The sequence below is a fragment of the Esox lucius genome, chromosome 9 (genome assembly GCF_011004845.1).
Source record: "Esox lucius isolate fEsoLuc1 chromosome 9, fEsoLuc1.pri, whole genome shotgun sequence".
Taxonomy (NCBI): domain Eukaryota; kingdom Metazoa; phylum Chordata; class Actinopteri; order Esociformes; family Esocidae; genus Esox; species Esox lucius.
The window spans coordinates 18,997,869-19,024,523 of record NC_047577.1 but is presented as its reverse complement, the minus strand read 5'-3'; the positions used below and the strand labels follow the sequence as shown (position 1 = coordinate 19,024,523).

Below are 26,655 nucleotides of genomic sequence, written 5' to 3'. Positions count from 1 at the left end.
CGGTCCAATGTCAATCCCAATCAACAGATGTTAAATGCATAAACTGCAACTTACGTTTTGCAGCACACTGGAAACCATGGGTATAACAGAATAGGAAAAAATTTGAATATTCCAAACGCCCAATCTCCATAAACTAAATACATGAGCTTCATTCATCTTAAAAACTCCTATTAGACACAGGCATAACCGTTGTACCACAGTGTGTTTATACCGGCCAATCGTTTTCAGGACTGTCTCAATACATAATAGGCAATGAAGGGTGGGGAATAGGTTGTTTCAATGAACAATACAATTTATGTTATTGCTAATGCAAACATGTACCAACAGTTGGCTTAAGATTTGTTGAGTGGACAGCAGGTTCCCAATGAGTCAACAGTATATGGACGCTGACAGGTTGTCATGTTCACTTTCACCATTCTAAAATCTTAGTACGAATACAAGGGTTTTGATTTGCTGTCTGCATAAAATTGTACTATGAATTTATTACCACATTATGCATGCAGTTTATTATCATTAGCTTGTTGTGAGTTACTAACTTAGACGATTAAACAGAATTCACCTTAGACTGAGTTTTGAATGGGCTCTTTGTAGCTAATGTTTTATTCCTGTTTTAGGTGGTGGTAGAACTCTGAAATGTATGCTCCTTACAACCCCAAGGTCTTTCTCTTCACAGCATTCTGTTAGCTGCTCAGATGCATGAGGATGGAAAGTACTGCATTTATGGTTCTGGTTTGAGAGGGCTAATTCATGTGTTTGAGTGGACGCTGAGCTGAGGTCTGAATAATATTAACACACGACAAACAGTTTGTCGCCAGGGAATTACATAAACCTCAAAAGAGTGAGATGGCATGAGGCCAAAGCCTGTACTGATGTTATGTTGTCCCACTGAAAGCACCTTGCTACTGTTCTGACTCTCTCAATATACAAATTATCACCTTATCAATTATATATGATGCAAATGCATACCAGTTACCCATCAATGAGGCCACTTTACTCATCTTTCTACTTCTACATATGCATACCTAGAAGCTGTGAAAGGTCGCTTTCTTGCAGCATTTGTATTTCCCCCGCCTTAAATACATTTTAATTTTCACAAAGCCATTTAACTAATAAGAGCGATCTGTTACAAAGTTGCCAGGGTAAATCTGTAGTTGAAATACCCTGCTATTGTTTTGGTAAAAATGGGACAGAAGGGACAGGAAAGGGTAGCAGCATGTGTGGTGGGTGCTCAGGACTGTCTTCTGTTCTGGCACTTTAGCAACTCCTTGTGGTGGGTTGTGTGCCTGCGAGCTCAACTGTGGTTATTGGCTACATACGTCTCCAGTGCTCCTGGTTGAGCGAGCAGTGTGGTGACAAGGAGTAAGGCTTGCTGAGATTTGCCCTGACACATCATGATTTCTGACTCCCCTCCACTTGCTGTGGAGTTTTTCTGACAAGGAAAGGACATAACTGCAAATTGGACATCTCATAATTGGAAGAGGAGTACAAAAAATACAGTATAGTATTTAAGTATATCATGCTAATTAATATTTGACCTGGTTTTACATAGTCAAAATCTTAATCTAACCAGGATACTGTGGGAGCAATGTCCTTTGTATAGGTGCTAAATTGTACCAGGCTGTATCTAATTAATATTTGACCTGGTTTTACATAATCAAAATCTTAATCTAACCAGGATACTGTGGGAGCAATGTCCTTTGTCTAGGTGCTACATTGTACCAGGCTGCACACTGTAACATTCTGGTACCTTAATTCGAATAACATCTACTACTTTTAAGCTACTAATAATTATATGTTGTACTCTATCCATATGACCATTTTGATGTAGCATTGGGCCACATCAAAATCCTGATGTAGCCCAAGGGCCAACATGTTTTCCCTCCTTTGCTTTCGATAGAATCACTGGGGTTGTGTGTGGTGTGATTTGAGATAGCATTTAGAGTGGTGTGTTGGTAGACATCTGCAGATGTTATGATATTGTGGCATAGGTATGCGGTCTAGGCATCTATGCTTTTTGCAACGGTTGATAGTTGTTCTGGCAAAGTTAGTCCTGGTCGACCTCAACGGTTGATAGTTGTACTGGCAAAGTTAGTCCTGGTCGACCTCAACAGTTGATAGTTGTTCAGGCAAAGTTAGTCCTGGTTGACCTCAGTGGATGAGGCATTAAATATTCATTAAATAAAGGTCACTAAATACTCTTTGTACAGTATTTGGTAGTTGTTATATTTACATACAATGTGTCTTGTTCTGGTCCAATCCAAATAACGGGCCTGCTTTTGGGCTGAAACCCCTACTCCGTGTTGTCGTTTCTTATACACTAGATGTATAGATCATGAAACAATAACTTATATAAATAGGTGTAAGTTCAAATAAATATATATATATACAGCGTCCTGTAGCACTAATTCCAAAACATTCTGGGACACGGTAAAATCCAAGGAGAATAAGAGCACCGTCGCCCTTCCATTCTGCAGTGAGGTATGGAAACACCGTCACCACCGACAGATCCTTGATATTAGAGACCTTTAATTAGCATTTCTTTTCACCTGTCCGCCTGATGGCTCCGCAGCACCTGCAGCTACATGCCTATGTACCCCCTCCCCCAGCTTCCCCCTAATTCCCAGCCCCCGTCCCCCCCACTTCTCTTTCACCCCTATCTGGACAGTCAAAGTTTTGATAAAGTTCAGTAAATCAAATCAGACGGGCTAGATAATCTCAACCCATCTTTCCTAAAACTATTCGCAAATATCATTGCAGCCACTATCATTACTCTGTTCAACCTGTCTCTCTCAGAAATCCCCAGAAAACCGCCGCGGTCATTCCGCTTTTCAAAGGGGGGGACACTTCAGACCCTAACTGCTATAGACCTATATCCATCCCGCCCTGTCTTTGAAAGTCTAAAAAAACAAACAGATCACCAACCATCTTGAGTCCTACCACACCCTCTCCGCTAAGCAATCTGTCTTCCGTGCTGGTCATGTGTGCACCATGGCCACGCTTAAGGTCCTGAACGACATCATTACCACACCTGATACAAAACACTACTGTGCAACCCTCTTCGTTGACCTGTCCAAGGCCTTTGACTCAGTCAACCATTCTATTCTTATTGGCAGACTCAACAGCCTTGGTTTCCCAAATGACTGCCTCGCCTGGTTTACCAACTACTTCTCTGATAGGGTCCAGTGTGTCAAATCGGAGGGCCTGCTGTCTGGACCTATGGCTGTCTCCAGAGGGGTACCACAGGGCTCATATATAAATGATGTTGCTCTTACTGCTGGTGAATCAAATCCACCTCTATGCAGACAACACCATTCTGTATAAATCCAGCCCTTCATTGGACACTGTGCTTACAAACCTCCAGGAGAACTTTAATGCCATACAGCACTCCTTCCATGAGCTCCAACTACTACTGAACTCTGGTAAATCTACACCTGCACGTCTGACCAGCATCACCACTCTTGATGGGTCTGTGTTAGAATATGTGGACACTTGCAAATATCTAGGTGTCTGGTTAGACAGCTCACTCTCCCTCCAGACCCACATAAACCATCTCCAGTCCAAAGTTATGTCCAGGGTTGGCTTCCTTTTCTGCAACAGGGCCTCCTTCACTCGTGCTGCCAAGCTTGTCCTGATGAAAATGACCATCATAACAATCCTAAACTTCAGTGATGTCATATAAAACTGCCTCAAACTCTCTCCTGAAGAAACTGGATATGGTCTACAGTGCCATCTGTCTTGCTACCGGAGACCCATTAGTTGGCTGGCCCTCATTACCCACCCGGCGCCTATCTCACTGGTACCAATTCATTACCCACCCGGTGCCTATCTCACTGGTACCAATTATTTACACACCCAGCGCCTATCTCACTGGTACCAATTCATTTACAAGTGCTTGCTAGGCAAAGCCCCTCTGTAGCTAAGTTCACTGGTCATCTTAGCTTTACCAACCCGCAGCCAGCGCTCAAGCAGGTACATCTCTCTGGTCATCCCAAAAGACCACGCCTCCTTCGGCCGCCACTCCTTCCAGTCCTCAGCTGCCAAACTGGAACAAATTAAAAAAAAACATGAGACCCTCATTCCCCTCACTGCCTTTAAAATACGTCTGTCCGAGCTACTGACCCTTCATTGTACGTGTTAACTCTCCTCCATCATGCGCACATTGATTCTGCACATAGCTGCCCTTACTGTCATGCCCCATGGCAGATTTGCACACACATCTGCAAAATTGTCTCATATTATTGCTTCTTTGCACTATACCATTTGCCCAGGTATGCCCTAGCATTATGCTATTTATTGCCTTTGCCACTCCACCTTTGCCCACTAACCGACCTACCTCACAAAATACTCATCACTTTGCACAAACTGTATAATTCCCTCTACTGCACTTTACAATTTTAGCTAGACTTTCAAGGCATTTGTACTCGTGGTATTGCCTTATCACTTTTGCACTAACTGTGTATAGACTCTGTACTGCATTTGTACCTCAATCAAACCTTCTTTTGTATACTGTGTACTCTATGTGTAATTCTATGTTTTCCTGCACATCTGCGCTTTGTTTTGGCCAGGTCGACATTGCGAATGAGAATCTGTTCTCAGTTGGCCTACCTGATTAAATAAAGGTAAAAAATATATATATAATTTTAAAAGGCTAATTGATCATTAGAAAACCCTTCTGATATTATATTAGCACAGCTGAAAACTGTTATGCTGATTAAAGAAGCAATAAAACTGGCTCCAAATGGCCAGAAACAAATAACTTTCTTCTGTAACTCATCAGTCTATTCTTGTTCTGAGAAATAAAGGCTATTCCATGCGAAAATTTGCAAGAGATACTGAAGATCTCGTACAACATTGTGCACACTGACTCTGCAAGAACTACTTAGGGAAGAAGCAGTCAGCTGGTATTCTGTCTATAATGGAGTGGCCAGCACCGGATCTCAACCCTGTTGAACTGTTGTGGGAGCAGCTTAAACATCTGGAAAATCAAGCCAATCCAACTTGTGGGAGCTACTTCAGGAAACATGGGGTGAAATCTCTTCAGATTACTTCAACCAATTGACAACTAGAATGGCAAAGGTCTGCAAGGCTGTAATTGCTGCAAATGGAGGATTATTTGACGAAAGCAAAGTTTGAAGGACATAATTATTATTTAAATTAAAAAGTATAATTTCTAACCTTGTCAACGACTATATTCCATATTAATTTTGCTATATTTCCTATTCAAACTCATTTTATGTATGTTATCATGGAAAACATGTACATTTCTAAGCGACCCAAAACTTTTGAACTATAGTGTACATTTGAGTGTGAAAACATGTGGGCAGTCTCTTGCATGGGTGTGTAGAGAATTTACGTGTATCAGAATCTCTGAAGAAGAAGAGGCTTTGGTCCAAATGAAGATTTAACACAAAGATTTATTAATAAAAATGATAAGTCAAAATACATGAACTACGCTGCAGCGGGCCTGTAAATAGTTGTTTTAACCCTTAAGTCTCCACATCTATTGGCGCAGATCTCCGGCTCTCTACCGGCTTTATTCCTATAGCCCCTGGGGCAGTTAATTTTCACTCTCGTGAGTAAAAACCATCCTTACTGGCTCTTCGTTGGCATGGTGACATGTTGGACGAATCTCGTTGGTTTCTTCGCTGTCCAAGGAGGAAGGACATGCTCTAAACTCTGCCCCCTTGGGGTCATTTTCGGTTACAGATCAACAGATTCTTGCATACAGATGGGAAATCTTTACAAGGTTACAGGAATTAACATTCTATTGTCCTAACCTAGTCTAGAACATCAGGGGGTTGGAGACAGAAGGTCTCTTCCTGCTGTATAGGAGGCGGTTTCTTTTGCATGTTGATTGTTGGGTTTTAATGCTATCTCTCTTGAAAAGACAAGTGAAAAGTCAGGGTGAGTGTGAGACAAAAGGCTGTCTTGACCCATTCCTCAAAAAGACAAGGTGTGAGAATTACAACAGCATGATGGAGTTTTTAACCTTGATAGTTATTGTATTCAATCATATTTTCCTAACCCGGCTGCAGCATACAATTTAGCATTATTTAAACATTATTTATCTCAACAGGTGCAAGTAAGTGTAAAGTGTATGGGTGGAGTCTAGTGTGTAAATAGAGGAAAGGCTATGAATGATGATAGCAGGGTAGTCAATAGAAATTATATCGCCTTGGGGGTAGAAGCTGTACAGTGTCCTGTTGGTTACAGAATTGGCTTGCAGGCTGTTCTTACAGGCCCCCTACCAGCTGAAGCCTGACTGTGATAACAGAATAGAATAGAAATACAAAATTGTTTTATGATAGAGGCCAGTCACACAGGCCCTGGTGTGACTGCACTCCCTGCACCCCCGATAGTTATGCTGGTAAACCAGTGCTGCTGGAATCTGACCTAACTATCCTTGGCACAGCATTGTCATAGAATGACACAGCATTTCCTCGCCGGCCGGGGATGATTGGAGATTCCTCTTTTGGGGCGACTGTCAGACAGGTCGCTCAGAGCCGTTGATTCGTCTGGCATGTGAATCACATGCTCTGTCACTGGTTCCGGCTGGAGACTCGCAGCAGCGACCCTATTACTTCTCTCTGAGCTATTTACCGTAGTCCGTAGCGTCACCTGCATGGAATCCAAGTACCCGGTTTGCTGTAGCAGCTCCGCCAGCTTCATATCACGAATCATTTTGACCAAACCCTTACTAATCCGGTATGTTTTCTCACGATCAAATGTCTTCATGTCATCGTGTTGGGTCACATAGACTTCATCCACCACGGAGCCAGAGGGAAGACTGATGATGATACGGTCCATGTTGCTCTTATCACTGTATCTACAATAGTTCTGCTTAACGTAATTCGGTAGTGTTTCTGCCCCCTGGATATTCAGGTTGCCTACCCCATAGTAGGGGAAGTTCTGGTTCGGGAGAAGTTTGTATCTGTTTTCGCCAAACTCGGTTCGGTTCTTGAACTGATGGAAGCCGAATGCCTGACTTTCGGGTTTGTGCAATGCCACAAGGTTACCATTGTTGTCAAATGTGATGAAGTCATGAGAAAACCAATAGAGCAGATGAAGGCCATGCCTGGGCCGAGGAATGCCGAATCCAGACGATGTGAGCTGTCCCATTTCATTGAATGTTTCAATAATAGCCATTGTTTGCTACACCTGAAGAGGAAGGAGGGAAATTAGGAAAGAAGCATAAAGCAAAAGTAAAGTAAAGGCAGTCCCCATTGTCTTTGATTAGGTTTTTTCCTGATCTTGCCCCAGCCATGCCACACAATAGTATACTGACCCAATCACTCTACTGTCCTCGTACTCTGTGCTTATTCTGACCTATTCTATCTGTTAATTAACATGTTCTAACCTCATTCTAACCTGTTTATACTGACCCAATCACTCTACTGTCCTCGTACTCTGTGCTTATTCTGACCTATTCTATCTGTTAATTAACATGTTCTAACCTCATTCTAACCTGTTGTAACACATTCTAACCTGTTGTAACACATTCCAACCTTATTTTAACCATTACTAAACGTATTCAGCTTAGTGTGGTTAAGTTGTAAACCTCTGTTGCTATTCAATCATTAAACAATATTCTGTTTTGGTTATTGATGTTATTGGCAGATCATTTTATTTACCAAATATACACACATACACACAAACACACACACACAGACTTTGTCTTTACCTTATTTATGAAGTAGTTTTTATGATGCTGCTTTATTTCTGTGGCTATAACTGCTGTTATTCTGCTGTTATAACTGTTTAACAGTTCCTCCCCTGAGGAAGGAGGAGGAAAGGAAACTGAAAGTCTGTAGATTATTTTCTGCATTCTTTAGACCCTGTCAGTCCACTGTTCCCTTATTCCTTTTGTATTGATTGTTGCACCAACAGCCAGAACAAATTCCTTGTTTGTGGTGAAAATTTACTTGGCAACAAAAAACACATTCTGATTTTGATTCTCTTCCTAAGACAATAGACTTATGGCTTTCATCCCTCACCCGTTTAAGAGGAAGGAATGTCTGTCTCCCATACATTAATCAGAATACATGACTAACAGAAAGTGGTTGCTGGGAACACACAAGATCATTCATGTTCAGTAGTCACTAGAATATCTTGACACAAGGATAAGAATAGAGAACACTTTCTGGTAATGAAAGAAAAGTGAATAATTGTTACATTAGTGCAAGGATCCGTGATCTTGACCTATACAAAAATGCCCTCATTAAGACACAGGTAAAAGGGTGTCAGAGTGAGATTATACCACATTACTACCAAAAAACTGGGACGCTGCATAAAATGAAAATAAATACAGAATGCAGTAAGGTGCAAATCATTGATCTCTATATTTAATTGAAAATAGTACAAAGACAACTTATCTAATGTTGAAACTGAGAAATTTTATTGTTTTGCAACACATTACAAAAAAGTTGGGACAGAGGCAAGTTTACCAATGTTGCATCACATCTTTTAAAAATACATCACATCTTTTAAAAAGTGTTTGGGAACTGAGGAGACCAACTGCTGTAGTTTTGAAAGTGAAATGTATTCCCATTCTTGCTTGTTATAGGATTTCAGATGCTCAACAGTTCTGGGTCTCATTTGTCATATATTTCGTTTCATAATGCGGAAAATGTTTTCAATGGGTGACAGGTCTGGACTGCAGACAGGCCAGTTTAGCACCCGGACTATATTACTATGGAGCCATGCTGTTGTAATACGTGCAGAATGTGGTTTGACTTTGTCTTTGCTGAAATAAGTTAGGCCTTCCCTGAAAAATACATTGTCTGGATGGCAGCATATGTTACTCCAAAATCTGTATATGTTATTCAGCATTAATGGTGCCTTCACAGATGTGCAAGTCACCCATGCCATGTGCACCCCCATACCATCATGCACGCTGGCTTTTGAACTGTGGGCTGATAACAAGCCAGATGGTCCATCTCCCCTTTAGTCCGGGGGACACAACGTCCATGATTCCAAAAATGAATTAAAGTTTTGATTTGGCAGACCAAAGAACAGATTCCCACTTTGCCTCAGTCCATCTTCAATGAGCTTGAGCCCAGAAAAGGCAGCAGCGGTTCTGGATCTTGTTTAAATATGGTTTCTTTGCAAGGTAGAGTTTTAACTTACATTTGTGGATGCAGCGACATACTGTGTTCTCAGACAATAGGTTTTAGAAATGTTCCTGAGTCCATTCAGTGATTTCCACTATAGAATCGTATCTGTTTTGAACGCAGTGCCATCTGAAGGCCTGAAGATCACGGGCATCCAATATTGGTTTTCAGCCTTGTCCCTTGCATTCAGACATTTCTCCGGATTCTCTGAATCTTTTGATTATTTATTGTACCATAGATGATGACATCCCCAAACTCTTTGCAATTTTATGTTGAGAAACTTTCTTCTCAAATGGTTGCTATATGTGCTTGTGCAGTCTTTCACAGAGTGGTGAAACCTCCATATCTGTAGTTATGAAAGACTCATCCTCTCTGGGATACTTCTTTTATCCCCAATCATGTTACTGACCTGTTGCTAATTAACTTAATTATTTGTGAGATGTGTCACCAGGTTTGTTTCTTTTGCATTACACAACTTCTAGTCTTTTTTTGCCCCTGTCCCATATTTTTTTATGCCCCCCGAACTGCTGAGCAGCTGAAATCCTTTATCAAGCAACAATGGGAATATATTTCATTTTCAAAACCACAGCAGTTGGTCTCCCCAGTTCCCAAATAATTACAGAGTATTGTTAAAAGAAGAGGTGAGGGAACACAATGGTAAGCATTCCCCTGGCCCAGTTCTTTTGAAACCTGTTGCTGGCATCACATTTAAAATGGGCAGGTACTTTTACATTATATGACATTAGATGTACACCAATCAGCCATAACATTATGACCACCTGCCTAATATTGTGTAGGTCCCCCTTTTCCTGCGAAAACAGCCCTGACCTGTCGAGGCATGGACTCCACCAAACCTCTGAAGGTGTGATGTGGTATTTGGCACCAAGATGTTAGCAGCAGATCCTTTAAGTCCTGAAAGCTGCGAGATGGGTCCTCCATGGATCAAACTTGTTTGTCTAACACATCCCACAGATGCTCAAATGGTTTGAGATCTGTGGAATTTGGAGGCCAAGTCAACACCTTGAGCTCGTTGTTGTGTTCCTCAAACCATTCCTGAACCATTTTTGCTTTGTGGCATGGCGCATCATCCTTCTGAAAAAGGCCAATGCCATCAGGGAATTCCGTTGCCATGAAAGTGTGCACATGGTCTGCAACAATGCTTAGGTAGGTGTTACATGTCAAAGTAACCTCCACATAAATGGCAGGACCCAAAGTTTCCCAGCAGAACATTGCCCAAAGCATCAGACTGCCTCCGCCGGCGTTCTCCAGGTAAGCGACGCACATGCACCTGGCTATCCACGTGATGTAAAAGAAAACATGATTCAGCAGACCAGGCCACCTTCTTCCATGGTCCAGTTCTGATGCTCACATGCCCATTGTAGGCGCTTTCGGCAGTAGACAGGGGTCAGCATGGGCACCCTGACTGGTCTGTGGCTACGCAGCCCCATAGACAAGAAACTGCGATGCACTGTGTGTTCTGACACCTTTCTATCAGTACCAGCATTACCTTTTTCAGCAATTTGAGCTACAGTAGTTTGTCTGTTGGATCGGACCACATGGGCCAGCCTTCACTCCCCACGTGCATCAATGAGCCTTGGCCCCCATGACCCTGTCACCGGTTCACCGCTTTTCCTTCCTTGGACCACTTTTGATAGGTACTGACAACTACAGACCAGGAACACCCCACAAGGGCTGTCGTTTTGGAGATGCTCTGACCCAGTCATCTAGCATCACAATTTGGTCCTTGTCAAATCCTTACGCTTGCCCATTTTTCCTGCTTCTAACACATCAACTTTGAGGACAGAATGTTCACTTGCTGCCTAAAATATCCCACCCACTAACAGGTGCCATGATAACGAGATTATCAGTGTTCTTCACTTAACCTGTCAGTGGTCATAATGTTATGGTTGATCGGTGTATATATTGTCATTACATGCACAAATAAAATATATAGAAATCCCATGTGTAGCACCTTTAAAAGGGTTCATTCTGGATCAGAAAAACTGTCTAAACTGCCATATAGTTTATTAATGCAGTATTGAGCCAAATTCATACCAATCAATGCAAGTGTCCACTTAAAGGTGGCTACACATGTAGAAACACGTACACTGCAAGTACATACAATTTGCTACTCGCTGCTACTGTACGGTATGTTTACAAAATCTCTAATCCTCATTTGAGTATATTTCATCTTCCAGTAAGGGTGAGTAAGGAATCGTATAATTTTACAACAAAAATTGAAAACGTTCTTAAAATTGGTTAGAATGTCTATGTATTGGGAACGTGATTTTTTGTTTTCCTATAACCACAGACTAGTCACATTTTTATCTTTTAATTTTAGAAACTATTCGACTATAAATGTATGCCAGGCGGAGATTGACGCACTGTGTGAAAGAACAATTGAGTTCGCGTTCACGTGACTAGCGTCACAATCACGTGGCATATGAAGCGGAAAAATGGCCGACGTAGACACAAAATCTTTAAACGGATTGTTGAATGGCATAGCACAAATTGTATATTATAATAATAATGATATAACCGAGGAGCTATTAAAAAGTGAGCTTTATCCAGACCTAACACCGGAGGACTTTCATGCGCTCCACGAAAAGATGAAGGGTCTTTTAAAGGTACAGTACTGTCAACTTCTGGCATTTTGACATAATCAGCTCACAGATTAGTTTTGTTGAATGATCTCTAAGAAACTCAAATGTACTTGCCGAATTTGCGTACGAGGGGTTGACGTGCATAAGAAATACATGTTACATGTTGTTACAAATATGGTTTTGTTATATGGTTGCGTTACAATAGTAGTATACTACATGTCTAACTATGTATGAATGCTTAAAAACATATTTTCTGTCTTTTTGTATAGTCTACGTTGTGGTCTGCTACCAAAAGTATAAACATTTCACCTAGTCACCTAAATAATTTTTGTACACAGGGTTTTACTGTATAGTTACAGACTCTTTCAGTAGGTGGCAGCCCTAACACATGTGAAACGTCAAGTTTACCCTGAAATCCTTGTGTGCATGCAACTGTTCTTACAATCAACTGTCTGCATTTCTGTTGTGCTGGCCAAGATAATGCAACTGACAAATGTTAACCGCTTTAAATCACATGTTTGCCTCCTCCCCTCTTTCCAGTCTGTTGCTACTGCTGACATGGATCAATCTCAGCTGGAGGCTTTCCTCACAGCCCAGGCCAGGAAGCGGGGCACAGGGGGTGTGAGTACCGAGCAGGCGGCCGTTCTGTCCCGCTTCTGGAAGGGCCACCGGGCCCGGGTGAGGGAGAGCCTGTTGAATCAGAGTCGCTGGGAGCCCAGCCTGAAGGGCCTCACCTGGAGGGTGGACCTCCAGGCCTCGGCCAGCAAAGGGGAGGCCACCAACAGCCCTGTGGCCTTGGTGGAGCTGGAACTGGGCAGGGCTGGAGAGGTGAGTCTGGGTGAAGGGCCGACACCAATCACACCGACTGTAAACAAAGGGCACGTTAACCACCTACATGCACTTACTGAGGAACTGCTTCAGACCTATTCACTTTCCCCGCGTATTGTTTTGTTACAGACTTCATATGGAATTGGTTACATATAATTGGATTTATTTTTTTGCCATTAATCTAAACACAATACCCTATAATGACAAAGCAGAAACATGTTTTAAAAAAATAATAATAATAAAAAAGGGAAATACATCATGTACTTGTGTATTCAGACACTTTATTCAGTAGTTTGTAGAAGCACCTCTTTCAAGGATTGCAGCTTCAAATCTTGAATATGACGCTACCTGCTTTGCCCACCTGGAATTGGGCAGTTTCTCTCATTCTTGCAAATCCCCTCAAGCTCTGTAATATTTGATTTGGAATTTCGGTGAACTGTGATATTCAGGTCTCCCCACAGATGTTCAATGGGGTTCAAGTCCAGGCTTTGGCTGAGCCCACTCAAGTACATTCACAGACTTGTCTCAAAGCCATGCCGGCGTTGTCTTGGCTGTTTGCTTCAGGTTGCTGTTGTGCTGAAAGATGATTCGTTGCATTTCCATTCAAAGTCAAAATCTTTTTATCAAATGCACCGAATAAAATAGTAATTCAGAACAATTAAATTCTTGTGACATGTCGCACGACATCTATGCAGTAAGAATTAAGAAATATATAGAGCAAAAGTATAGCAAAAATGTACATAACAATGTTAAACTAGCAATATGAACAAATGGGTAGAAGTATTGAATACTATACTATAAATATAATGTGTTATATGCCTACGAATGGTACATTAAATATTCTAATGTAAATAGAAGGACATCAGAGCATTTGGAATGTTCATGTGATCAATATCATGCATCAGTGTTGCTGGTTGAGAATACTTATGGCCTGAGGGAACAAACTGTTAGTTTGGAAGTGTTTGACCCTGATGCTCTGGTTGCGTCTATCAGACAGCAGCAGTGTGATTAGACCATAGCCTGGGTGGCTGTGATCTTTGATGATGTTCCGTGCTCTCCTCAGGCATCATGTATGGTAGATGTCTTCCACGGAGGGAAGATGGCAGGCTGGTGATAGATTCTACACACCCATGGCGATATCTACCCACTTTTGGACGAGCGTTAATTTTATGACCTGGTTGTAGGCTATTACTGTAGGTAGTAGTAAGAAGTGGCTGGCTCCAATGAGACTGGATGTAATAAAAGTGTTTGTTTTCACGATTAAACATTATAAACGCCACTCCATCTGATGCCGCACTTCACCTGATTTCTACATATGACAAATACTTCACAAGAATGATCACGGTCCCTCCCTGAAGGCCAGCATCGAATAGTAGATGTCAAGTGTAGCATTTCTGGGGTTTTGCCGATTCTGCCACAAGGCTCTGTCACCAACCCCTGCAGTGTACATTTAGGCATTTTATCAGACACTCTTACCGAGCCACTTATTGGTGCAAAATGGATTAAGTGTATAATACATTTTACATTATTGGCGTGGGATTGGAAGAAGAGGCTGTTGGTTACTGGCCCAAAGCTCTAACTGCTGGGCTTCCTTTCCACCCTTTTAGCACCATGTGGCCTCCACTGATAACACCACACTGTTTTCTCTTCATGGTATGGGTGCCAGGGAGAGTTTCAGGAACCAAACCGTTTATTACTGGTAGCAACACACAAGTATCTTCGTTTCCGGCAATACTCTAATCTAGGTGATGATGCACCTGTATAGCGTTCAGTTAAGAAAACACCTCAGAACGCCTGCACATTTGGATGTTACCAAAATGGCTGACCCAGTGGCCTGCCTCACTGGTTTGTATCCCTGGCCTGCCTCACTGTTTTGTATCCCTGGCCTGCCTCACTGTTTTGTATCCCTGGCCTGCCTCACTGTTTTGTATCCCTGGCCTGCCTCACTGTTTTGTATCCCTGGCCTGCCTCACTGTTTTGTATCCCTGGCCTGCCTCACTGTTCTGTATCCCTGGCCTGCCTCACTGTTCTGTATCCCTGGCCTGCCTCACTGTTCTGTATCCCTGGTCTGCCTCACTGTTTTGTATCCCTGGCCTATCTCACTGTTTTGTATCCCTGGCCTGCCTCACTGTTCTGTATCCCTGGCCTGCCTCACTGTTCTGTATCCCTGGCCTGCCTCACTGTTCTGTATCCCTGGTCTGCCTCACTGTTTTGTATCCCTGGCCTGCCTCACTGTTTTGTATCCCTGGCCTGCCTCACTGTTCTGTATCCCTGGCCTGCCTCACTGTTCTGTATCCCTGGCCTGCCTCACTGTTCTGTATCCCTGGCCTGCCTCACTGTTCTGTATCCCTGGCCTGCCTCACTGTTCTGTATCCCTGACCTGTATTACTGCCCATGCAAACTGCCTTGAAATGGCCGGTTTAACCACTGCTGTTAGGCTGTCCAACTCTAGCTTTGTTATCCAACACAGTTTTTGACAACCACCAAGTATATATTTAACAGTTTACCATGAAAAAAAGAACACTTGATAATTTCATTTTTCGTTTTGAATTGTCCTATACTGTTTTTATTTTGTATGCCATTTACTATTATAATTTTGTACAGTGTAAAAAATTCACCTTACAGCATTTTATTTTATGTTTCAGTGTTTTAAAACAAAATAATCAAACAGAACAAATGGCCATGTAGTATTTTTAATTCAGTAATACTAGAGGATTGGTCAGGGGTCAGAATAGTTTGCAAAACAATGTATTGCAGATAAATCGGGAACCATTCAGACTGTTGCCTTTTCAGTGCTGGCTTTATTGATTATTGAGTAAATGGTTAACTCTCTTGGGACAAGCGTTTGAAAAGGCTATAAGTATTTTTGCGCCATATAGCCACTAAATTGACAATTCTCACAGTTACTCTATTTAACAATGTCTCACCACCTGAGGAGTGGAGCTAAAATGGAGGCGCTTCTGGTCTTAGTTGAAATCAACGTGCGCTAATAATGAACTGGGTTACGTCTTGCTCCATTTCCATTTTTCCCAGTGGAGCTTTAGCTTTTATATGGAATAAAAAATATGTTTGATCATTCAGGCTTCGTAACAGTGCTGCGGTCTATGTTGCAGGCTTTCAGGGTTGTTGCGTCATTGCGAGTGGCGTTATAGTCCTGATTGTGGTTTTGGTGGAGTCCTGCAAATTGATTTGGCGGTAGAGGAGAGATGTGATCTCTGTCTAATTTGAGATACGTTTTTTTTAATTATTTTACCTTCACCATGTTTTTGTCCCCATTTGCGTGACACTGAATTCGTGCTTCATCCCCTCTCAGCGGACTTGACATGTTTGCCGCCACAAAGAGTTGCTAGATTGCACTAGCCAAGGCAAACATACATGATTTCCAACCCCCCAAAATCATACGTGCCTGGCCAATTACACCTCCCTCTGCAGGGCTCATGGGCTAATCCGTGTGCAGGATTAAACCCTGCTCTAGCAATTACTAATTTGAGAGAATTTTAACCAAGGATTTGTGTGTATGGGTGTGTCTGTATAATCCGTACAACAATGTGTGGTAAACCTTTCACTACCGTTTGTAACCATTTGCATCATTGCCACAGATTGCATAACGAAATGAACAATGTTACCTGTGCGTAGTTGACAAGTTAGTTGGGCCTCATCTGTAAGACATACTTTGCACAAGTCTCAGCTAATTCTGAGTTGCAGTTGGTTTTCTGATAAGGAGGCCATTTTGTTTATAGCTATCCTTTATCATTTGCCTCCGTATTGACAAACCATGGCCAGAGACAATGATTAAGCTTTCATGCAAGTGAAAATGAATTAGAAAGTGGCACAAAAAAAAAGGGAACAAGTTCCCATCCAGGTTCGGCAGTTTCCTGGACCATATAATATTCCTGGAAACGAAGCATTTGTCAGGGGCAGTAAGAGTGAGATAGTGATTCTATCGCTTTGGGAAAAGTCGCGCAAAGGATCTATTTACAGCACTTTCGTGCTTTTTTTTAAGAGACAATGGCGAAAGAGAGTTTTTGGTAAAATAGCAGCGGTACCGGATTCTGCCATTGTGCAGCAGTATATACACACCGGAGATTGTGTCTCAGACCACAGGAGCACAGTGGTCCATTGGGTTTGTCCTTTTACCAATCCATTGATCTATTAACTGCTAAACAATCCTTCATGAGAAATGTGACACCCAACACTGCTGACCGGGCTCTCCTTTCAGGGCAACCACAGTAGATTCTATTGAGTTCACCCAGGACGAGTACTAAACAGGCCCTTCAGGCAATATGTGGCTAATGTACTGTATCGGGGAGGAGGTTTCAGGTCTTTACATTTCATATAGCAAGACACAGGTCTCCTGTTCAGTAGGCACAAAAAGTTTTGGGACGTTTTAAAACCGTGGAGGTTTCCACAGAATCTCGGTCCAACAAAACCGCAGCTATTTCTTTTTTAATGTAGACCTAAAACTGTTCACCTTGCTGAACACTGTCCAACCAGGTGGACCAGTGGTGGGTGTGGAGCCTATAGAGAAGCTGCCCTTCAACGTTCCATGATTCAAAAGACTAGCCACGACCCTTTTGTCTCTTTTTGGGCGTTGACTTCACCCAGAGCAACCCAACCCAAGCATAATTACCCTGCATCAAATAATCTACTTACGTGATCTGCCGTCAGAACGATTTGTTGTTGATGTGATCACTATGAGGAGCAAAAGTGTTTAAAGGGAGGGTTTGTTTGTCGTCTCTGTCTGCTCACATCTAAATAGCAAGAGGTTGGCGATTAGCGTTAGGCTTGTTTATTTGTGGGGTGGGTGGTCAAAGGACCTTGTCAAACGAGCAGGGGAGTGTTAATAATCCGTTATCTACCTATCCTGTTGTTGTTTTAAGGACACAGTCCTGTAACTGTCCTTCCAGGAGTTTGGTTGAAATGTCCTGTAGGTTAACAGTTAAGACTGCAGGACAAATTCTTCTCACTGCACAGAAGACTGAACATATTAACTCCGGGCAATGAAGGCAAACGCTGAGCAGTCATGAGGACGTCACCCACACGTCAAGTCGTTGCAAACTGAGACGTGCTAGGCTCTCAAGCCCCGTGTCCTAAATGTCCCTCTATTCCCTGTATAGTGCAGTACTTTGGTGTGCTAATTAGGGAATAGGCTGCCATGACTTAAGACTCACCACCGCTCATCAAATTAAACGTGAAACCGATATTCTGACATAGTGGTTTTTGGTTGTTGTTGGTTCTACTTGATGAAAGCAGATGGGATGGGCCTTACCTTTGTATTGGGCTCAACCTGTATAACCTGCTCTTTCCGAAGTGACAGTTTAGATCCCATGTGTTCAATTTTATTTGCCTGTCACTAAGTGTTGTAACCAACTATTATCAGGATTAACTGTGCCAGGTATGCTGTGTAGCTGTAAGCCCTTAATGTGGATAGCGACAGGACATTTCAATGTTTTTTGTTTTGTACGGGTTGAAGCAGTTTGTTTTAAGATCTGATATGTTATAGTGGAAATGAAACAATTCTAAAGCCTTTTTAAACTTAAAATACCTCATTTTTTATGACACCAGAAAGGTTTCCTGCAGCAGAGGTTATTTTTTTTTATGTGAACAGTTTAGCTTTAAGATACACGCCACATTAAGGAATGCCAATAGTCCTCCAGCATGTTTATTTTCTCAGTGCATTTTCTCCTCAGCCCATAGCTTCAATGTTGGTTGCAAATAAGGATCGGCCCATGTATTATTTAACCTAGGCCTCTGGTACTTGGAGCAGTTTCCCTGTGGGGTCAAACCCATCGGGAATCTACGAGGCATGTGAGGCTACAGTGCCGTGCCTCGTTGTCTTGGGCCTGCACCCATGACAATGACTCTGCTGGAGCTCCCCTGCCTCAGATAGTTCTGTGCCAGTCTGAAAATCCCCTGGCACTGAGAACGAGGCCAGCAGAGCAGCACAACCTTCAAGACAAGACATCACTTAGTTGAAATCTCCCGTGTGCTGTTGTAGGAGAGAAGTTATTCATAAATTTGGTCAGTGTCCCTTTTTTTTTTTTTTTTTTTTTACCCTGAGAGTTGAGGTGACAAGTGCCTCATACACTTTAAGGCAAATTAATTTAATAGAGTCACTTTGTCTTTTTCTTTTTCTATGCTTTATTGATGGAGTAGAAACAGTGGAAGGAGGCAGACATGTAGCGCAAGTGTTAAACTGCCAGTGGCTATGCAGCTGTTTTTGTAAAGGCTAATGCTAATATCTTTCCCCGTTTTGTTGTTGGTTCTCAGATTGTTTTGTCTGATGCTGTGTAATAAAAGCTAATTATCATGGAGGCTGAGGGCTTTTGCATCCATGCAGTCAAAACGTGAGGAAATTACTCTGAGTAGCCCATTTCATCGATCAAGTCCTACTCACTAAAGCCACAAATATGGACTTGAATGACCGCTGAATGAAGGCAAGGGCTTATGTTTCCAGACAAAAGAAGGTAGAAATGAAATAGTGCACTTACCAGGAAACATAAAAAAAATTTAAGAGAGAGAATAAGACCATTATGTGGTGATGTCCACACCTGGGAATATTCAGAATAATAGACCGGTACAGACACACGGTCTTGTGGTCCATTGTTGTCTCCCGAGAACATTCATGCATTTTTCAGCAGTGTGTAATGATCTTATAGAAATAGAGTGAATAGATAGGCCTATCTCCTATCTACCTATTGTCTGTGTACACTACTGCTGTTCTTTTTTTTTAAAGCTCAAATATCTTTTAGAATGATTCTGTCAGTCTGAGTTCTTGCCACGCTTCACTGCCGTTCTGCGGTCAACGTTCCTTTATTCCTAATCATTGTGGGCTAAGTGACATGTGAACAGGCCTGGGGTTGGAGGACATGACATAGTTAAGAAGAAACATTTTAAGACCTCCTCTGTCTGTCTTTATCCTCCTTTTTCTAAATATCTCAACTGTCTTCAGTGCCATGCTGATTAGAAAGGTCACATTCTAACTGCAGATATTGGAGGCTAATTTTAAAAAAAAAGCCTCAGAGGGAAAGAGAGAATGAAGGAGAGAGTTTCAAGGGACCCCTTTTAAATGGGAAATCTCAAACTGTCTGCGCCACTGGCAAACTGCAGCTATATTTAGGCCAACCTTTATTTGTGTCTGTGTGTACCTGTTGCTCCAGGCCTACTTCATCCAAAGCACTACATTGAATAATCATCTGAAATGTAGATTTCTTTTCAATTGTTACCTTTTTGGGGTTTATAAATTTGCTTTATAGAACAAACATCCAAACTATTTATTATTAACTATAAATTACATCAGTTGATCCCATGTCTCCACAACCTGTCGTTCATGAAGTGTCTGACACTGTATCTTCCCTTATGCGCTTTCACAGCTCTGTTCTCGTCTTTCTTTCCAGGACTCAGACTTTGTTTGTCTGGAGTTTGATGAGGCAAAGGTAAACCAGGTGCTGAAGAAGATGGCTGACATCCAGGAGAGCATCGACACAATCGTGCATCGCAGCTAGGGTCCGAGCGCGTGTGTGTAAACGGAAAGCGAGGAGGTCCCCCACAGTTTCCTGGTTTTCCCCGTTTTTACCAAAATTCCATAATTTGGACAAAAAAACATTATCTTGCCATTAAGCAGATTGGATAATGTGGACCTTATTTACTGTAAACACTGGTTTACACTGACCTAGTGTATTTCTCTGTAGTCTGAAATAACCCCTATTTATTTTTAAAGGGCATATTGTGCCATCAGTATAGAGTTGCTATGAAGAATACTCTTCTTTTAATGTACAGAACATGCAGTACTGTTAAACGTATAACTAATCTACAATGGTGGAAGCCCGCTTCATACTCTGTCTGTCAATTTTACTTTCTCTCATTTAGATCTTGACCCTTAAACCACAACTGCACGTTAATAAATGAACTGTTTTATGATTGGTGCAAAAACCTGCTTATTTTCATTCAAGCAGTACTCAGTGATAGTCGTCCCAGTAAAACAATGTATTTTGCTGATAAGTCAGCATGCACAACGCAGTTGATGTGCTTTAAATGAACAGAAAATCTCTCCATGCGCTACGTTATTATCGACTTTCCTTCCAGGGGAATGGGCTTCACCAGCTCTTCGAAACCTTCCGACTGCTAGAACCGGCCTGAACGTCCTGCACTGGGAAATTTGGTGAGGAGAAAAGTTAAAAAAAAAAAAAAAAAACAATGTAGATGGCAACAAAGCTGACAGGATGGTCTGTTCTACAGGAAAGACAAACCTATCTGTCGCATATGGAAAATCTGTAAAATGATCTGAACAGTTGGGAAAGTCGTCTGCTCAAAGGCACGTTTTGGAAAGCAGACTTTCAACTTGCACTCAAGTTAAACTGGACACTATTACACGTTATTGCCACCTGTTTCTCAAATTTGCAGAATGCAGTTCAACCCAATTAAATATCTAGCTGAAGTCTACGAGCATTACAAGTCCTAGCAAGTGTCAAAACTCATGTTTCATTTGGTCTTCCACATAAAAAATCATTATAAAAGGTACATTTGATAAGATATGTTTGATTTCCACGAACCCTAAGTCAGTATCTTTGTTCGTCCTTGTTGCTATTTTCTTGCTCAATGACTAGATTGTAGTTTATCTTGTTCCCTGACTTGGTAGCTAGCAGCACTGTGTGAGAATCATGCCTACTGGCACTGTAACTGTTGCACAAGGAGGGGAGAGGAGTTCGGCTTGCCTGGCTGGCAGAATGGAGAGTGTGCATATTGATAAGGGTTTGGATAAGGTGGGAAAAGTGAATAATTTGTCAACGTGTAAAAAAACAGCCCTTCTGATAGACATCTGACCACGCCATTCTGCTTCTATCATTCTGTTTGCTCAACCAGGATGTTTTCAACAGTGTGAGGATTTTGGAGGCTAAGATAGCTATTGCAAGATAGTTGATAGTGTGGTTAGTTAACCATTTATTTTTGTATGTGTGTTCAGGGACTTGTCTTGCTGGGGCTTTTGTCAAGATTTACTTGTTGCCATGTGTTAGCCGTCTGGTTGAGGCAACCAGGTTTTTGGCTAAAATGTCCTGGTACTAGGTAGTTCATAATGTCACTGAAATTAAAATGGGCCTCAAGACCACTGGAAGCAAAACCTTAAAATCAAAGATCCAACACTATATATTAGGGTAGATTATGAGGTAGTTTGCCTTGACACCATGTTTTGTTGTGGTGTATTGATAAAATACCATTAATTCCCAAGGTTACTTTTTGATATTAAAAACTGGTTACCAACGCAATTAGAGCAGTAAAAAGTGGGTTAATTAGAGCTGTAAAATGTCCTGTTATACCTGCAGTAATAGTCTAATACCACAGTCTCAGGCAATCAGAGTTAGGGATTTGAACCACCTTGTTAATTGTTTTTTAGTAACAATAAAAAAAAATATGAAGTTCAACAAACATTTTTTTCTTCTTATTGGAGTTTTTTTTGTGCTTTTGCCCATTGCGATAGATGACACATTTATTCAGCACCTGGCAGTCATCTGTCACCAAGGTAAACATTTCAACCATGAGTATCTGGAAGGAATTGTATTAGCTGTACAGAATTCTGTAATGTTAACTTGATCACCTTTTATACAGCAAAATATGTAATCCAATGTTCTGTGTTGAACTTGCACAAACAGACTTTGCGTACTGAAAATGTTAGTTGAGAGGTGTGTCCTCATGCAACCAAGGCATTGGCAGTTTCTCATTGTTTTTCAGGAAACTTATCCATTTGTTTTTCACCTAAATATTGTTGCTTACAATATTCTATAAAGGGGTAAAAAAAACTTAAACCTAAACACAAGCTGCATATTCAAAGAGGTTGTGTGGAGTTGATATGTACTTTATCTCAACATTTTTTGTCCCTAGTTCACAGAGAGTTGCTAAAGTTGGGGTGAAAGCAGGGTAAAAAAATAAAAAAGAGAGTTTAATCAGCTGTCCAGGTGGTTAGCCTCAGACAGTCCCACAGTTTCTTAAACTGAGTTGGCATGGTTATTTGTGGTCTGCACTTGTGAGGCCTGTTGGACATACTGACAAATTCTCTTATGTTGGAGGCTTACGGAAAGAAATGACCATTATATTCCCAGGCAACAGCTCTGGTGGACATTTCTGCGGTTGGATAAGTTTTATCCATCCAAACCTGAGACAACTGTGGTGTTGTTTTGTGACAAAACTGCATATTGAGTGGCCTTTTTTTGTCCCAAGTAAATAATGCACCTGTTTAATGTTATTTAATCCCTGTGTTGTGCATAAAAACATCCCTGAGCTGTAGTATATTGGCCATGTTATTGCATCAATAAAGTCAAGTGTGCCCTGAAGTTGTTTGGTTTATTGATCCCCTTGCCATCAAAGTAATCCTCTGAGTGTTGCAACCAACATGTGAAAACAGTGTTTTCATTCTGACGATAAGAAAATGTTTTAGTTGCACACTGAGTTTCTGTTTGTCACACTGAGTTTCTATTGGATATATTCACATACAGAATCTCACAAAAGTGAATACACCCCTCACATCTTTTTATGTGACAACACTGAAGAAATGACACTGAAACAATGTAAAGTAGTGAGTGTACAGCTTGTATAACAGGGTAAATTTGCTGTCCCCTCAAAATAACTCAACACACAGCCATTAATGTCTAAACTGCTGGCAACAAAAGTGAGTACACCACTAAGTGAAAATTTCCAAATTGGGCCCAATTAGCCTTTTCCCTTCCCAGTGTCATGTGACTCGTTAGTGTTACTAGGTCTCAGGTGTGAATGGGGAGCAGGTGTGTTAAATTTGAAGGGGTGGGGGGGTCAGCCTGTCAATGCTCAGACCATACACCGCACATTGCATCAAATTGGTCTGCATGGCTGTCGTCCAAGAAGGAAGCCTCTTTTAAAGATGATGCACAAGAAAGCCTGCAAACAGGTGATGGACTGGCAAAGCATGTCTCCAGACCTAAACCCTATTGAGCATCTGTGGGGCATCCTCAAACAGGAAGGTGGAGGAGCGCAAGGTCTCTAACATCTACCAGCTCTGTGATGTCATCATGGAGGAGTGGAAGAGGACTCCAGTGGCAACCTGTGAAGCTCTGGTGAACACCATGGCCAAGAGGGTTAAGGCAGTGCTGGAAAATAATGGTGGCCACACAAAATATTGACACACAGGGCCCAATTTGGACATTTTCACTTTGGGGTGTACTCACTTTTGTTGCCAGTGGTTTAAAAATTAATGGCTGTGTGTTGTGTTATTTTGAGGGGACAGCAAATTTACATGGTATACAAGCTGTACACCTATTACTTTACATTGTAGCAAAGGTTAATTTCTTCAGTGTTGTCACATGAAAAGATATACTCAAATATTCACAATAATGTGAGGGGTGTACTCACTTTTGTGAGATACTGTAGTTCTCACACAGTTCCTTGTTCTAATTAATAAACGCAGAACAACAGTTTACCTTGTGTACCTAATCAGACTTTGTAATATACTAGAGTTCGTTGTACATTCATGGACATCTCGTCAACCAAATTCATCTCCATACTCTAAGTCAACCCCAGCCATCACTGGCTTCGTAAACTAAAGGGAAGCCTGACACCCTAGCCGAACAGCTCAGACTGCATGTGACAGCCTCTGGGATGAGATCCTCCTGGTTTTATCACGGATGGGGTACCACTCTAGACACCTCTGTGTCAAAAGGCCCCCAGGGACACAACTGTACATTCTCATCTGTGTCTCCTTATTTTGGCTAGCACCGTGTTCAATGGATGAACACTGATCTCCAGCACAAGGATTGTGGTGTCTTAAGTGAGAGGAAAGGGCTTGTGTTAAGGGCAGTCACAGAGGAAACAGCGTTATCACATCATCTGGATTATGTTAGACACCATTCAGTTTACTCCATTCCAGATAGTCTATTATACATTTACATTGAGGTCCCTTGGCAGAGACTCTCATCCATAGAGTAATGGTAGTACGGTAGTGGGTGGATACATTTTCACACTTTTTCCTAATCCAGACCCCCTGAGGCCTCGCAAACACCATTCTCTATGAAGTAAGCTGTGCTCCCCTAAGCAGCCTCCCGTAGTATACTGAGATGGTTTGTTGGTGGGTAGAGCTGATGTGGCCACTATGGTTACTGTGAAAACAACATGTAGGCCTTGGGTTGTTGTGCTGTGTTTTACTTTTGATGCCCTGTTGCTAGTATTACACAATACAAACCACTACATTTTATTATATGCTTGCATTTAACTAAATGCAAATTTTTGTTATGTACGTTACATCACAGTTTTGTTGTATTTGGACCCCTCCCAGCTTGTCTTGTAAAGAAAAAAACAAATGGTGTACAGCTTTGTGACAGCTGTACAGTGCCTTGAATTTACCCACAGGAGAGGAGGCACAGTGAGAAGGACATCACGGCTCCCAGTCTGTCCATGGTAAGAAGTTAGCTATTAAACAAGATGTTCTAGTACAGGGTCAATGAGTAAGCGTTGAGAATGTAGTCATTTTTGAAATGACTATTTTGGTAAATTAGGCTTATTTGATTTTGTAGAAATTTCATAATGCTCAAGTTGTTACAAGTGTGCTGATGTAATGATTAGTAATATGTGATGCATGTGAAATATGTAAATGAAAAATCTAACGTTGCTGTTGTACCTAGGGAAATTAGTGACGTGTAATCATATTTAAAAGACTAGCATAGCATGTCGTTCTCCACTGAATGACGTCAGCACTTGTCATTGAATATTCGTATAACAAGATGTATTCACCAATCCAAAGAAAGGAATAGGAGTGAGCACTCCATTCCACTCTATGGACAAACAAATCCCATTGTCAAGGCAAAGACTTTAGGATCTCTTTTATTAATTTCTTGTTGACTTTAGTTTAAGCCTTTGTGATCAGTAGGCTTTGGATCAGGGCCAGTGCTGGCCTATCTAGTGTGTATCCAGTGTGTAGAGCTCTGTTTGATTTATTTATAAATGCTTATTGAATGTATCTGTGCACAAGTACCAATTAAAACCCTATTCTCGGGTGGCGATCCGCTGGATTAGCAAAGTTGAGGAAGCCAGTTGTGTTGTGGTTACTCAAAGGCACAACAACCTCCTTGGCAGACCAACTCAGATGAGTGAACATAACGTGACAGTGTGGAACCTAAATGCATATTATTTTTGGCACTTGAATGACATGGATCTCTCTCACACACACATTCACTTGGCCCTGTACTACAGATAAAAATAACGAACTCCTCATTTGAATGCCTTAAACCACAAATATATAGTAATAATACAATTATGAATGAGGCAGACATGCATTCTACCCAGTCCTGTAAAATGCAGTTAATGAGATTAGAGATTGAATCATGTTAATATGCAAAAGAACAAGAGAATTTCTGTTTTGCAGAAACCAGAACACACAGAAACCAGTAAAGAGCCTCAATCACCACAATGTTCAACTTCCCTGTAAATGACTCTGCTTCAGAACTTACTAGAAATAAATGTGGTGTGCTTGCTAGCTTGTTTTCAAGTATTCATAGATTTAAAATAGGTTGTAGTGACTGCCATATTCGTGATATGTCCTATGTAAACGAAGGACTGCACTGTTGAAAATTGTTACTGTAAGTCAATGGCAGTATTAGAAAAGAGCTTTCGGTTTTCCAGATCTTTGTCTATCTGACAATAGTATAGGTTCTGTGATAATTACCAGAGGGCATTATGCACCCTACTACCCTAGAGGAATGGTTCTGACCAAGGCCTTACTACTGGAATGCTTTGATAGGGAAGCAGGAAACAACACGTTACACCACCACTGTCTAAAGAAAAGCCACTGGCAAGGAAACATTCTGGGAAGTTTATATGTCTATTGTATTGTGCTTATGTTACATAAATGTTGGTCTTTCAAGTCAGTTGCCTATCATTTCCCCTGGTTTTGAGAACCAAGCGTAAATGTCTGATTTGGCTTCCATAGCCTGTGAGTACACTACAAGAGGTTGCATCTGGTCCATAAAATGTACAAAGATGTTTCTAGACGAAACTGTGAAGAGCTTAGGCCAGGGCCTGTTTCACCAGTGCATTATAAATAGGCTTTGGGGATTCCAAGGATAACTGTATGTAGGTACAGTTGGTAAATGCCAGAA

At 41.5% G+C, this 26,655-nt stretch overlaps 2 protein-coding genes across 2 annotated transcripts; one reads left to right on the top strand and one right to left on the bottom strand.

Moving 5' to 3' along the window:
• Positions 1 to 5,454: 5,454 nt before the first annotated feature.
• Positions 5,455 to 7,746, bottom strand: LOC105021534. Its single transcript, XM_010889285.3, has 2 exons — positions 7,682 to 7,746; positions 5,455 to 7,158 (listed from the first exon to the last, which is right to left on the bottom strand). Exon 2 carries the CDS (start codon positions 7,144 to 7,146, stop codon positions 6,418 to 6,420), a length of 729 nt encoding a protein of 242 aa, XP_010887587.2. The 5' UTR covers positions 7,147 to 7,158; positions 7,682 to 7,746; the 3' UTR covers positions 5,455 to 6,417.
• Positions 7,747 to 11,509: 3,763 nt separating this feature from the next.
• On the top strand, positions 11,510 to 22,866 carry commd1 (copper metabolism (Murr1) domain containing 1). Its single transcript, XM_010889284.4, has 3 exons — positions 11,510 to 11,737; positions 12,254 to 12,541; positions 19,939 to 22,866. Exons 1-3 carry the CDS (start codon positions 11,567 to 11,569, stop codon positions 20,044 to 20,046), a joined length of 567 nt encoding a protein of 188 aa, XP_010887586.1. The 5' UTR covers positions 11,510 to 11,566; the 3' UTR covers positions 20,047 to 22,866.
• The last annotated feature ends 3,789 nt before the right edge of the window (positions 22,867 to 26,655 follow it).

What these genes read in the sequence shown, in the direction of transcription:
- LOC105021534 (XM_010889285.3), bottom strand. Translation starts at nt 7,146, where the DNA reads ATGGCTATTATTGAAACATTCAATGAAATGGGACAGCTCACATCGTCT.
- commd1 (XM_010889284.4), top strand. Translation starts at nt 11,567, where the DNA reads ATGGCCGACGTAGACACAAAATCTTTAAACGGATTGTTGAATGGCATA. An exon ending in AGATGAAGGGTCTTTTAAAG is followed by an intron (nt 11,738 to 12,253) that starts GTACAGTACTGT and finishes CCCTCTTTCCAG; the next exon opens with TCTGTTGCTACTGCTGACAT. An exon ending in AACTGGGCAGGGCTGGAGAG is followed by an intron (nt 12,542 to 19,938) that starts GTGAGTCTGGGT and finishes CTTTCTTTCCAG; the next exon opens with GACTCAGACTTTGTTTGTCT.